The sequence below is a fragment of the Erpetoichthys calabaricus genome, chromosome 6, assembly GCF_900747795.2.
Source record: "Erpetoichthys calabaricus chromosome 6, fErpCal1.3, whole genome shotgun sequence".
Lineage (NCBI taxonomy): Eukaryota > Metazoa > Chordata > Cladistia > Polypteriformes > Polypteridae > Erpetoichthys > Erpetoichthys calabaricus.
In genome coordinates, this window is record NC_041399.2 from 70825243 (window position 1) to 70841043 (window position 15801).

At 34.6% G+C, this 15801-nt stretch overlaps 1 protein-coding gene across 3 annotated transcripts in view; it reads left to right on the forward strand.

The window, feature by feature from the left end:
• Positions 1 to 15801, forward strand: part of LOC114653392 (laminin subunit alpha-3-like) — a 403128-nt gene that overhangs the window by 193423 nt on the left and 193904 nt on the right. For all 3 annotated transcript variants that reach the window (XM_051928867.1, XM_051928866.1, XM_028803680.2), the window contains exons 6-8: positions 563 to 660; positions 9734 to 9849; positions 13693 to 13811. In XM_051928867.1, coding sequence (XP_051784827.1) covers positions 563 to 660; positions 9734 to 9849; positions 13693 to 13811 — 333 coding nt within the window. The remainder of the gene's footprint in view (positions 1 to 562; positions 661 to 9733; positions 9850 to 13692; positions 13812 to 15801) is intronic.

Consider the following 15801-nt stretch of genomic DNA (forward strand, 5'->3'; position numbering starts at 1 on the left):
CAAATTGTCTACATCACACGGCTTAAATTGCTGAGAGTTGTGATGTGAGGTGCTCTTCAGTTCAGTCCACAGCTTTTCAATGCTTGTTCCTCATTTGCTTGATATATAAATTGTTTGACTGGGAATTTGTCCATACCTTTGTAAACAAGCAGCGTAGCTGTCCTCACTAAATCATTTAGTGCTAGTACACATATTGACTAATATCATAAATGGAAGAGAAGCACTGAATTTACCTTTTATGTCTGAAATTCGGTAAGCATGCTATTCTGCTGTTTTAAAGTAAGACTGAAGAATAGCAATTATACCTGAGTAGAATTATATTTATTTCACTACTAACAGCAAACTTTCATGGAAAAAATAAAGATTACATTCAGAATGACAATGTTGAGATATACTTTCAATTGTATATGTTTGTTTGTTATTTTTATCAAATTATGACATTTATTGTTCAATAAAATGAAGACAATGGATATTTAATATTGATTGGCAAATATGTGTAAAAAGCTTCTCTTTAGATGTTTTTGTCTAAACAAATGCTTTTCTTCTTTATTTACTCTTTTAGTATTATTATAGCATTAAGGACATAAGCATTGGAGGACGCTGCGTGTGTCATGGTCATGCTCTGGTCTGTGATGCAAAGAATCCAGAAAACAGATTTCAGTAAGTACTGCTTATTAAGGTTTTATCAATTTTCAAAGTATATGTGTCTTTTTTTCTGTACTCATTTAGTTACGTGTTGTTCTGTTTTTAAAAATGTCTGTAACAGAATAAGCAAAATCAAATGAGTTAATTTTGCATATAAACTGATTGGGCTAATTGGCTAATGTAGGCAATTTTAAATTTATCCCATTTCTTATCAAAGAAGTGTTTAAGATGGTAACAACTATTAATTAACGGTGTCTCTCTGAACTTTTTCAAAGTATAATTTTCTGCCATCATACTGCTGAATTGTGTTATTTCCAATAATAGGCAAAAAGACATTGAAAAAGAAGAACAAGAGGCATAATCTAACTAATTTTGAGTGTTTTGTTTATGACAAATACTAATTTAAGTGTTAATAAAACATTTTTTTATAGTTAAGTTCTACTTTCATTAATTATTCTTCTAAAAGTTTCTAAATTAGGCTGTAAGCAATAATTTCATTATTGGTGGGTTGTAATAGTGGATTAGCGGAGGTAACTTCTTCAAAAGATAACTCTGTGGAACTCTGTCTGCCTTCAGACTTGCTAATTAATTAATGACTTTACTCTCTGAGTCTTTTGGTTTCCATTTCAGACTAAATTTTTCTTACTTTTTGTCACAAACAACTTTTTTCTTGACCCTTTGTATTATTTGGGACTTATTTTCTATGGGCACAGGTGCTGTGTGCAGTTTGCCTGCTGTGAAATAAAGTATTTATATTTGTCCTTATAAAACATGGATTACAGATCAAGAAGACAACCAGTAGTCCATCTTATTGAGATCAGATACACCAGTCCTTACCAATCTTGGTGGAAAAGAATAAAAGATTTCATAAGCACAAAAAACACTGGCTTAAAAAATTGTGAAACAGCTTAAAACATTCAAATAATTGAGAACAGCATTAATAAAAAAATAAAATACATTCAATAAGTGAATTTTTGTATTTTTAATTTTTAGATGATTCAATGGCACACCTTTTTCCAGTTGTATTATGACACCATTCAGCATTTTTTAAAGAAAAGCTTATGCACTAAACTGGGGGAAATTAAGCCCTGAATAATGAATTTTTATAGTGTAAGTGGAAATTAGTAATCATATCCTTTGGGAGAGCCAGCATATTGAAACAGATTGTCTTGCTTTTTTCAGGAAGTCCTTCTGTGAACAACTTTCACAAAGAATTCATGTTGATGCAGTTACATCTTGCCAACTGCATTCATAGAGCGAGCATGAGGCAACATATGTTTATAGAAAATCACGTTTGCACAGTTTTTGAATAGTACTGGTTAAAAAATAGTTTGATTGGAATGTATTGTATTATTCAAAACTGAGATTCAAGTGTACTCAGTTAAATAAAGTACTGTTCCAGTGGGAATTAAACTGTTTATATCAATATACAGTAAATTGACAAATGAGTGGCTGTTATGTAAAGTAAAAACTATACAACATTATTCAATACTACTTACAAGAGAGAAGGTATTAATATTCATGCATTTTGAAAAAAGTTACCTAACCACTTCTGAAAAATCATTTTAACTTTTGTATGCAAAGTGTACAACATATAAAAATTAAAAAGGACCAAAGTCAATGAAGGATTATTTTCATTTTGCTTGATGTGCTTCTTACTATCATCTTTCAGTTGACTGTGCACTGGAAGCAGTTTTTACTTTAGTTTCAGCAAAGGCTCACACACAATATTTTTAGTCATTTAATATCAGATAAAGTATGTGATGCTCTTATAGCTTTTGAAACTTTTTATACGTTAGGTTACATAAAATAGTAAAGATATAAAATACTTTAACATTTGTGTATTAAGGTATTTAAAAATATTCAATACAAATTACAAATTGTGACAAATTAAATTTTAAAGGTGATATTTTCATTTGTGAATAATTTTAAAAAGTACTTTCAAAAACTTACTTGTAGTAGTACCTAGTTAAAATTAATTTGCATTTACACATGAAATATATACTGTACAAGTCAATGTTCTAGTTTTCTTAAACAGCACATCCTCCTTGTAAAGCTTCCTTCAAGTTTAACAATAACATTCTGTGCAACTAGTAGTATTTAATAGTATCTTACTGATCTCTTTGACATTTATTCATTTTTAAATGTCTCATCTGATGACCTGATTAGATATTTAACTTAAATATGAAATATTAGAAGTTGAAAGTTTTAGACATTACATCTTTTCTGCTGTTCACAAACAGAAACTGACTGCATGTTCGCCTTTACAGGTTTATTGATTGTATCAAGACAATCTGGAAGAGTAGTATATTATTAATAGACTGTTGGAAGAACTAGTAGTGTATTCAAAAACCAAGCTGCATGGAACATTCACAAGTATTTAGTAGAGACAAAAATACATTTTCCCAAGCACAGAAGGCAGTATTTCACAACAGGTCCTTTCTGTCTGTTTAAGTCAGTGCTACGTGGATGAAAAATACTTGTATGTAACTGTACAAAATCCCTGAGAAAGAAAAGCAAGAGAGGGTACCAGTTTAAACAAGAGGACTGTACGGCAGGATAAGGAACATACACATGTCAAATGAAGCCACACTGGTAAAATCTGCAATATTCATGGCATACATTACAAAGCACTGAATCACCATATATAAATGGTCTCTAGGGAGTCCTGAGAAAACACAAGTAAAAATGGCTGACCTAGTACCATTTCCAGGATTTGAGCCTGACTAATGCAATAGAAAAAAGCATTAACAGGAATGCTGACTCTTTCCTTTTGTTGTGAAGATAGCTGAGTTTTTTTTTTCCAAAGTCACAATTCTTTATTTGAAGGAAATATACAGCTGAGTATCTTCTGCATACAAGAAAAACATTATTTTTCAGTTATATTTCTCAATAGCAACATTTAAAGTGAAGTCATTAAAACAACTGAATAGAAATCAAATGTCTGTACTTTACCTAGGTTGTTCTTTTATGTTCCATGGCAAATCTTTCGTTCACTAGGTGGCTGTGGTCCAGAGGGGCAGTTGTGGACTTTGGACTTGCCCTGCAGGGTTGTGCCTATATTGACATGCCTTTATTTTTTTACAAACAAATGACTGCATTTCACAAGTGGATTTTTCAAGAACAGCCAAAGTGTGCTGATAGCACAGCAACAGGGAAACTTAACTGGACCAACAATAATAACTTAATAATCTGGAACTAAAAATATATAAAACAAAATAACTAGTGGTGTACTTTCAGCAAAACAAAAGAACAGTTTCACCTTTATATATCAATGGTCAGGTTGTAAAAGTGATGACCACCATTTTTTTTTAAAATTTTATTTATAATTTTATTGTAATAATTTATACAAATCAATCATTTTTTTTACAAATAATAGGATTGAAAAACAAAACAAAGAAAACAAGTTGACCCCCACCCCAGAGAGAGAGAGCATGGCCAACAGAGTAAAACTTGTAGACATACCTACATACTTGTAGGCTTGTAGACATACCTAAATTGATGAGTTTAATAGGCCAGTAGAGATGAATGGAGAGGAAAAAGAGATGCGGAGATAATTGCTTCCTTGGTGCATCAAGAGCTTATTCTAAAATTTTAATGATATATCCTGCCAGGTTTTAAAAAAAATTCTGTACAGAACCTCTAACTGTATATTTGATTTTTTCCAATTTCAAATAGTATAAAACATCGGTTACCCACTGACTTAAAAGAGGAGAGTTAGGATTCTTCCAGTTCAGCAAAATAAGTCTGCGTGCCAAAAGTGTAGTGAATGCAATCACAGTTTGTTTGTTCTTCTCCACTTTAAAACCATCTGGAAGAACACCAAACACAACTGTTAATGCGTTAGGAGGGATTGTGACACCAAGGCTGTCTGAAAGGCACTTAAAAATTTTGGTCCAAAATGATGTTAATTTGGTGCAGGCCCAGAACATGTGACCCAGTGAGGCTGGAACTTGATTGCAGTGTTTGCAGGTTGGATCTTGCCCTGGAAACATTTTGGATAATTTTAAGCGAGACAGATGTGCTTGATATATAATTTTTAGTTGAATAATTGTATGCTTTGCACATATGGAGCTCGACTGAATTCTCTGCATTGCTACCTTCCACTCCTTTTCTGATATGTCGAGGGAGAGATCCTTTTCCCATTGTCCTCTTGGATCTTTGAAAGGGAGGGACTGTAAAATGGTTTTATATATTGCAGAGATTCTGTCTAAGTCCTTGAAACTGATGAGTATTTTTTCCAGCATAGAGGGAGGTGGGAGATGAGGAAATTGGGCAGGTTCTGTTTAACAAAGTTTCTAATTTGAAGATAGTGAAAGAAATGTGTTGCTGGAAAGTTAAATTTGGAATGTAATTGTTTGTAGGATGCAAAGATGTTGTTTATATAAAGATCTCCGAGCAATTTAATCCCAAAACTTTTCCAGATATTAAAACTGCATATGTTTGCGAGGGTTGAAAAAGGTTGTTCTTTTGCAGAGGTGCCACAGATAAAAGCTTCTCCATCTTAAAATGCTTTCTGCATTAGTTCCATATTCTGCGTAAGTGAAGCACAATTGGGTTATTACTATATTGCAGATACCTTGCATTTGTTGGGGCACAAAGCAGGGAATATAAAGAAGTACTGCAGGATTTTATTTCTATTGCAGACCAGGCCTGTGTATGTTCATCTATTTGTGTCTAGGTTTTTATAGCTTGTATGTTTGCTGCCCAGTAATAAAACTGAAAGTTAGGTAGAGCCATGCCACCTTCTGCCTTAGGTCTTTGTAGGGTCGCTCTTTTGATACGTGAATGTTTTGAGTTCCAAATAAATTAGGTTATTTTTGGATCTAATTGCTTAAAGAATGATTTATTGATGTATATTGGAATGTTTTGAAATAAAAAAAGAAGCTTAGGAAGAATATTCATCTTAACAATGTTAATTCTTCCAGCTAGAGTGAGATGAAGGGTTGACCATCTATGCAAGTCTTGCTTAATTTTTTCCATATAGCCGGCGAAATTTTGTTGATAAAGAGCTTTGTATTTACTTGTGATGTTTACCCCTAGGTATTTAAACTGATCTGCAATAATAAAATGGAAGGTGTCTAGTCTAATATTGTGTGCTTGAGAATTCACTGGCAAGAGTACACTTTTATTCAAATTAATTCTGAGACCAGAGATCTTTTGAAATTCTGTAAGTGCTGTTAAGACTGCAGGCACAGAATTTTGTGGGTCTGATATATACAAAACCATATCATCTGCATATAGAGAAATTTTCTGTTCCAGTCCTTCTCTGATAATCCCGTTTATCTGATCTGCATTTCGACAGTGAACCGCCAGTGGTTCAATGGCGATTGCAAATAGCAGTGGTGACAAGGGGCATCCTTGTCTGGTACCACGTTCTAATTTAAAGTAGTCTGAACAAATATTGTTAATACAAACTGAAGCTTCTGGATTGGTATACAGTAGTTTGATCCATGCACATATGTTCGGGCCAAACCCAAATTTCTCTAATGTAGTGAAAAGGTATTTCCATGCAATCATGTCAAATGCTTTTTTCTGCATCCAATTATAGTACTGTAATATTTCTGGGGTGTTTGACTTTGTTGGTGAATATATTACATTAAACAGGCGTCGAAGATTGCAGGATAAGTGTCGACCCTTGATAAATCCAGTTTGATCTTGTGATATTACCGAAGGCAGCATTTTCTCCATCCTTCTAGCTATGATTTTTGAGAGTATCTTAACATCATTATTCAGAAGTGAAATTGGTCTGTATAATGCACATTGTAATAAGTCCTTATTTTGTTTAGGGAAGACGGTGATTAATGCTTGGTGAAAAGTTTGAGGTAGAATTTGATTGTCTCTAGCTTCTGTAAATGTTGCTAATAGGAGGGGAGCTAGCTGAGTGGAGAATTTCTTATAAAATTCAGGCAGGGTAGCCATCAGGGCCTGCTGCTTTCCCGCCTTGAAGTGACTTTATAGCATCTAGTAATTCTGATAGTGCCAGAGGTTTATCCAGTTCCTCCACATTAAAAGTATCTATTTGTGGTAACTGTAATGTATCCAGAAATGCATTAGATTGTATGTTGTCTTCTTTGAACTCAGTAAAATAAAAGGATTTATAGTAGTCTCTAAATGTGTACATTATATTTTTATGGTCAATGATTTTGTCTCTGTTCATGTTGGTGATTACTCGGATTACATTGCGAACTTCTTGCTTGTGGATTTGTTGAGCTAAAAGCTTATTAGCTTTCTCTCCGTATTCATAGTAATGATATCTGGATTTATAAATTAGTTATTCAGTTTCTTTAGTTGTCAAGAGATTGAGTTCTGAATGTAGAGCCTGCCTTTTCCTATGTAGAGCCTCACTTGGAAGCCTGGCATGTTCTTCATCTATTCTAGTCATTTTGCTTTTTAGTTCTGATACTTTCTAGGTTTCTAATTTATTCCTGTGGGAAAGATATGAAATAATCTGTCCTCTTAAGAAGGCCTTTAGAGTTTCCCAGAGTATTCCTGCAGAGACCTCTAAGGATGTGTTTGTCTCTAGAAAGAAACTGATTTGTTTGGATATAAATTCTGTATAGTTCTCATCTGCTAATAGAAGCGGGTTAAGACGCCATCTACGAGGTGAGTATGTAAGGCATAGTAATTTTAACTCCAAGATCAGAGGTGCATGGTCGGAAATAATAATAGCATCATACTTGCAAGATTTAATTGTAGGCAAGAAATTATTATCTATAAAGAAATAATCTATTCTTGAGTAGCAATGATGTACTGGTGAGTTGAAAGAATATGTTCTTGAGTTTTGGTTTAGAAACCTCCAGGGGTCTGATAAGTTGTGGTCAGTTACAAACTGTGTAATTATCTTTGCAGTGTTAGATGTCATCCCCCCTGTGACAGGAGTCCTATCTAAGAGTGGATTTAAAACACAATTAAAGTCCCCGGCCATTATAATTTTATGAGTGTTCACATTGGGGATGGATGCAAATACGTTTTGTATGAATTCCTTATCATCAACATTAGGTGCATAAACATTTATCAAGATCATTTTACAGTTAAATAAGTTGCCCATGACGATCACATATCTCCCTTTCGGATCAGATACTACCTTTCTAATGGCCCAGCGTGTTTCATGGTTAGTATTGATCATATGCATATGACTTGAAAGTGATTAGTAAAAATAATTGAAATGAAATAGATAGAAGGAGCCACAGAGCACTAAATAAATGACCTAGAATGAGGACTCATTTGATAAAAAAGTAAAAAGACGAAATAGGCAACTTATAAAAGAAAAGCAATATTTGTGCTGTATGTTCTTATGTGTCTGTTTAAACTTCTATTTGAAAAAGAGGCATTTCTTTGTTTTGCTCCTGCACAATTTTGACTTTATGTTGTTTAGGATTGAGTTCTTAGGCATTATGGTGCTAACATCTCAGTTTCACATTGACCTGGCTTGAGGTGAACTGACTAAATAAATGCCTATCTGTAAGTCAAACCCCCACATACTGTAATATCACCTGCTATAGATACATTTAGCAAGCTAGAAGCAATTATATTTTTTAATTTTAAATGAAAAACTAGTGCTCCGGAAATGTTTTCTCCTCCTATTTCTGTTTAACAATGTAATATTTTAGTCACTTCTACCTTTATAATAATTTTTTTTTTCAGTTTATTCTACCATCTGAACCTACTTAAAATCTCATGAAATTCACGTGTGTCATCCATACCATTGTTTGTTTCCCCATTTACAACAAGGAGTTTCTGTAAAACATAAAGTAAAATTAAAATCTTTAGATTGAGAAGAAAAGTAATGGAATGGGACATAAATATAATTCTGTAATTTACATAGTCTGGCCTAAAAGACTTAAAAATGCAGATGCAGAAGTAAGTGCTGATCCGTTCAAATACTTCTAAATGTAGGGACCTTTCATCTACTGAAAATAACCCATGTTTCAGATCTAGCATTATTTAAGAGTGAGGTGACTTGGATCAGACCCAGGGACTTATAGAAAGAGGAATGAGCAACTCAAATGGTATTCTGTAATCTAACATCATATTGGGGTAGATTTCAGATACTAAAGGTTCGAGAGGAAGAGAATATGCGCATGTAACTGATCGTGCAATTCATTTTTATAAAGTGGGAAATCAAATCAAAATAAAACATGATAAAGGTGATTTCAAGCAACAGACAATGAATACCAATCAATACCTGATAGATGTTGTTTAAAACAGGAGTCTCCCTTTAGAACTATTTGATTAATTATTATGTCAGATTCAGTTTATAGCCCAAGTGCTTTTATACAAAGTGCCAAGCCTGAATATGACACATTTTCTGTGCAGGGTTGCATGCTGGTTCAGTGCTATAGCGTCACGGCTTCTGTATGTCAGTATGGAGTCTGCGCATTCTTCTCATTTGTGCATGTGTTTTACCACAAATATTCTGACTTTAACTTACATCCCCAAAGCATGCAGGTTAAGGTAGCTGATAACTCTAAACTAGCTCCTTTGGAGTGAATGTGGGCTAGGTGACAGACTAACGTTCTGTCCAGGGTAGATTTCTGCTTTGTAGTCTAATACTAGGCTCCATGATAGGCTCTAACCATATAACCCTTAACTGGATTAAGCATGAATAATAATGAAAAGATGTTTGTTGTGCAGAAGTGGAGGGTTAAAACAGAATATAAAAAGACTTGACAATGAAGGCAGAATGATACTGCTGTAAATATAGCATTGGTGAGGACCATGCAGCTGTACTACAGCAGATATTAACAATTTCTTAAAATACAAGATAACATAGAGGAAGATTAATTTTTGAGAAACAAACATCCTTAACCAACTTAACCAAACTGTAAATTGTGAGGCATTTGCCTAAAAACACATGAATAACAATAAATATGACCACTTGGTTCTACTGTATGTATATGTTTTTCTGGCCTCTATGTAGTTTGCTTGTTTTTAGACTAAATCTAATTCCAGCAAGCCCAATGACACCACTTCAAAGTGCATAAGCCCAGCATAAAAATGTTGAATTTTAGGAAAAGGAAAATTATTTTTTAAATCTTCAGTCATCTCTGTCTTTGTTTAATTCATTGATCCTAATTTCTTTCAGATTGCAGTGTGACTGTCAGCACAACACCTGTGGTGAATCGTGTGAACGCTGTTGTCCAGGCTACAACCAGAAGCCTTGGCAAGCAGCAACCTCAGAAAGTGCCAATCCTTGTGAACGTAAGTTTTAAGCATGATATTTGATGAAGAGGACTTCAAAAAAGAATTTGACTTATGCATTATTTTGTCTTGTATAGCTATCATTGTCACCTTGTACATACAGTATATGTATTTTTTGCTGAATAGTATAATTTCATTTTGGATGCTATTGCACAGTGGAACAAATGATTTTGGGAACCAGTTAATACATTCTGAATCTCAATTACAATCAAGTAAAACAATTCATTTGTAAATTATGTACAATCGATTTAGCAAATGTACAATAGATCTTGAAAAATATTTTAAGTGAAGGAAAAAGTGTAAAACACATGGTTGAATTACTATATAGGCATATTAAACTTATTAATAAGACATCCATTTATCATCCATTGGCCTATTTAGGGTCACAGGGCCAAAGCCTCCATGATGGCTTATTTTTAACATATAACATTTGGTAATCCACTTGCAGCAATCAAATTTAGTGTTACAGAAAGCTGCAGCCTATACTTGCAGCTTTGGCCACAAGACTAGAACCAAATCCAGATGAGGCTCCATTTTGTCGCTGGGCCCACTCATGCATGAACACATCAGGTTTAGAATTGCCAATTTACCCAATACATATGGTTCTGGAAATAATGGTGGAACACCAGGCAGACACATGGAAAACGTGCAAATGCCACACAGACCAAGACCGGGCACAAAAAAGTATCTTAAATTTATCGTATGTAATTTTTTGTATCCATTTCATCCTCACCCATTTTTCTTTTACTTTACATTTCATTTCTGTACCTTCATATACTTCCAAGTGATGAAACTGTAATTGCAGCACTTTTATTTAAATTAACCCAGCAAATAAACTGACCAGTGCTCAAGAGTATATACTATACTTAAAATATTAATGAATTAATATGATGTAAATTAAAAAAAATATATACTACAAAATCATTAATGTGAAATTAACATTTAAAGGTGTTTGTTAACTGAATGCTCATTTAACCCCATAGATTTTGCTGTGATGTATAGTAAGCAATGTATGATATTCCTTGTTCATTTTGAATGTTGATATTAATCTTCATCCATCCATCCATCTGTTTCGTAACTTGCTTATTCAGAGCAGGGCCAATGGAGCCTATCCTAGCAATTATCGGGTATAAAACAGGAGCAACACCTGGACAGAAAACACCAGCCTATTGCAGAGTGAACACACACACACCATGGGTCAGTTTAGCATTGCCAATAACCTGCGTGTCTTGGCACTGAAACTGAAGCACCCTTTGGAAACCGACACAAACATGGGGAAAACAGGCACACAGAATACAAATCCCTTATTGCGAGGCAGAAGTGCTGCCACTGCGTCACCATGCCACCCCATTAATGTTTGTATAATATATATTTATCTTTGTGCATCTTAACAGAGAACCATGGGTTTCATTGTGTTAAGAGAAGAATCCAGCTCTCCTTCAGTAACACCAAAACAGCCTTTTTGGAATGTGAACTTTTATTGAAACCTGAATCAATGTGCATTCCAAACTGATAGTGCTAGAGACAAAACTGAACAGGTCCTTGTGTTTTTATTTAGAAAAGTTCAGGTAGCATGGAACATTAGCTGTAATAGCTGCGGCAGAGCTTGGTGACAAAAGGGTCACTTGAACAAAAGAAGCACTGTTGGGCATACTTATTGTGAGCTTTCAGATCCTCAGGCTTTCCACACTTTGAGCTGGGAGCCAGGTCAGAAATACTTGGCTAGTTCTGGAGAGACCATAAAGAGGCTTGAGAGTTCATATTTTTGAACACAGTTTCATTGCAAAAGATTCAAGTTCAAGCTTGCTTGGAACTTTTATGCATGCAACTCAGGGCCATTCTGTTAGTTTTTAGTGTAAGTATGACAAATAAAGAAAATATTGTGAACCCATGTTATTACTTATACAAACTATCCAATGATGTAGAAATATTACAAGCCCCCACTTTGTGGTATATACTGTTGGAGAAGAGGACATAAATCTAATCTGAGCTAACCTGCTGAGTTTATTGGAGTAGTTCTTCTATTTTGTGTGGAATCCCTACATCTAAAATGTCAGCCGGTAAACTATTCTGTCCAGTCAGTCTGTTTTTCTTTTTCATCTAGCTTAAGACAGTGTCAGATCTAGAATATCTCACATGTCCTGTAGGACTGTATTGATCATCCAAGAAATGTGCTTTCAATTCTGACCTTCAGAAGCTAAATAGCCAACACAGCCAAGCATATTTTAACCCAAACTAACTTTGTTAAGGTAATACAACCATTGACATCCAAGTATTAAAACGGTGCCATTAGTATAAGAAAAATACTTTTAATTAACAGTATAATGATTGCACAACTGCATGTATTTTCCTAATATAAAGTTTATGCAAGCATACAGTATTGTTACGATTCAGACATAGCTAAGACAAAAAGTCCAAATCTTTCAAGAAAAGGCTGTGGCCTATTCCTTGTAAAAAGGCCTAAGGCCTTGGTCTGATTAGTCAGTTTCTCTTTGGTTGCTCAGTCAAATATGATCGAGAACAGGAAACATCAGCAAGAAATGTTGATATACACAAGGATAGCAAAGAAAGGCATAGGAGGAGCTATGAGAGTTGCCTTCAAACATATGAAGTATTTGCAAGAATACGAATGAAGTTTTTACAACTGGTAATGGGGGCCCACCTGCCTTTGGTGGTATTAGTCAAAAAGCAAACAGGAGATGAGCAAGCAATGTGCCTCAAAATGACAGAGTCTGAGAATCAGGTTTTACGGGAACATGATTGCCAGAGGAAGTGCTAACCAAGACAGGTTGAGACACACGAAGATGCTGAAAAAAGGTGCAGGATGATCAAGTCAAGAGATACCAAATGTTTTTACATTTACTGTATTACCTGTCTTTGATGGGTAATGTAGCTAGCATATAACAAGGAGACTAATAAAATAAACTTTCCAAAAACTGTAATCACTTCAAATGTAAAATGCAAAATTCTTAATACAAAGCAATGTCTTGAAATTTCCATAAACCCTAAACCAAACAAAACACAATTAGTAAGACAGAGATCACAAATAGAGTCAAGCAACATATGCTATAGGAGTAAGCTAAGTTATGTTAGTACCTCATATAAACTTGATGAGAGAACTTGCGTATATGTATGGCATCGCTGAATAATCTGTACACAACATTTTGGAGAAACTGGGAAATGATGACACCTTTGATCAAGCAGGAAAATGCAGTCATGCCAGCTAAATGATGCCTTATGTGCATAATAAAGTACAACTAGTACATCACATCAACAACAGCAAGTCTAGTTTTGGAGATCCCTAAAGTCCTACTGTCTACCACACTACTTGGTATCCTATTCTATGTGTCAGTGGTTCTCTGTGTAAACAAAAACTTCTGTGTCATAATTGCCTCCCCCTTTAAGCTCAACATACAGGCTAACAAAAAAATAATAACTAAGAAGGTATTAATTAAAGACAAAAGAAAAATTACAAAATGGTTAAAAAGCAACAAAACTCTTAAAAAATAATTAAATACCAAAACAAAGAAATTACCATTAACCATTTTCATTGAAAAACATCACAAAATATAAAAATAAAAGAAACTGAGATCACATGAGGAGCCCTGTTAAAACATTTTGAGATGCAACATGAGAGTGTCTTTAGTGATCCACAGCTGCACAAACTGAATTTAAGTAGGCATGTCTGAAAATGAATGGATGGATGCATATCATATTGGTTTTAAATTTATCTCTTAATTCTTGTGTTTGTTCTTTCACCCTGTGTAACATCTTGTTTTGTGTCACTCAAATGGACTGAAACTACATTTTTAACAAAATTAATTTTCTTTCTAAAATCTGTAGAATGCAACTGCCACTCGCATGCCAGCGACTGTTACTATGACCCTGAAGTTGAACGAATGGGTAAAAGTTTAAACATTCATGGCAGATATGAAGGAGGCGGTGTCTGCATTGACTGTCAGGTAAAGAAAAAGCTATTTGGTACATGTCGGGACTAAATGTGGAAAGAATGACATTTAATGAAATTTAACTGAATTTAAAGGCAATTAGGAAGACTAATTTAAAATGAAATGCTCACATTTCATTTAAATATTAGTTAAAAGTATTGAGTTGCTTTTGCTTTTCATTTATTAATTTTAACATGCAAAAAATCATTAGTTGAAACACTGAGTACAACTCAAGATACCAACTTTAGATGAAATGCTAGCTCATTCATCATAAGTTCACACACACCCACATTCACTTACTACCTCATTTTTGATTTTCCTAGAGCAAGGCTGTTCAACTGTGATCCATAATGGCCACAGAGGCTGCAGGTCACTTCCTGCCACTTTTATAATTAATGACCAATTTCTACTGTTAATTTGCTTCTTTTCCTTTTATTTTAATTGAAATACAGTAGTTGATTTTTTTTCTTAACTATCAGCCAAACAAAAATTACAAACATAGCAAGCCAACAGACAACCAACTAAGACAAGGTGTCAAACTCCAACCAATTTAATTCAAATCAATTTCTTAATTATAGCCGAATCTTGTTGTTAATTAAACCTGTTATTTAATTCCATGGCTTTGTGGTGCTGTCATTCTGCCAGTGCACTGTGACTGTCACCTTTCTTTATTTTCTGCTATTGTATGATGGACACAGGTTAGCTAGTCTTCTGTTGGCTCACTTTGCATCTCATTATTGTTTGATAGTGAAGAGAACTCCGTGGTGTTCGCTTCACCTCGAGTTCAGAGAAATCATGGAAATGTTAGTGAATATTGCCAAACTCAGCGAAATGCATTGACTAACTGACAGACTAGATTATAATGGTGCAATCATCTTTAAAGTATCCCTGAAGGCTAGGGAAGCGTTTGGCAACTATATTGGACTGATTATTGTGGCCAAAAAGGTGACCTGGGCTATGCGGCAGCAGTGCCACCCACTGCCCCACTGTGCCTCTGTATGATCAAAGAAGAAAGAACACAGTCAGAGATGCACAAATGTACAGTATATTTCATCAAAACACAGCTGAAATTGTAGACAACAGTCATTAAAAATAGTAGGTCGTTTTATGTTGATTTATGTGAGAAACTATTGCTTTGTGTGCTTTTCAGAAAACAGTTCGTTGCACAATGCCCCCACCCCTCTGCACTGCCACCGCCCCAGTAGCGCACAGGGCAATGCACACAGCAACATATATTTTATGTAAATTTAGATGAGAAACTATTGCTTTGTGTGCTTTTCAGAAAACTTAGTTTATAGTTTTAGAGAAAATAAAATCAAACCCAAAAAAGTTTAAGTCAGAAAATTCAAAGTGGCATGCCATTATTGAAGCCCCTGGCTCGTTATATTTTTTGAAGTCATGCTGAAGCCTGTGCTGATGCTTTACACTTTTTCGTCTATCAAAAAGATAAAAATGTCTTGTAAATAGTAATATCTCTTTCGTTATTATTATTATTTCATAGAGTCTCCTGTGTTTGGAGGTGATCAGGTGTCAGGCTCTTTCAAGGTTTGTTTTCATTCTCCACATGGCTAATTACGCATGCATGGGGCATAAGCCTCCTTCTCTTACACTGACGTGGAACTTGAGGATCAACCTGCACATGTAGCAACAAGCAGAGATAACTTGTTATTTATGCTGTATATGTTTCATAAAAATAAAATTTGAAAACCTGCATTATTTTCTTATCTATTAAGCTCCTTAAACTAAGTTCACCTACTATACACAGTATTAATGTACCTTTATGGCTTTACATTTTATAGCATTTATTTTTATGGAAAAATGTAAAAAAACTGGTATGAATATTGATGCTGTAGTAGTTCACCAGATGCCTTAGCACCTTTGGTTTCCATAAAGTCTGCATGTTCTGTTAATATCTGCATGAGTTTTCTGTGCAGTGTGTCTGCCAGTAGACTAGTGATACTAACTGTGAGTGTGATCGTGTGCTCTTTATAGTGCCTACCACTGC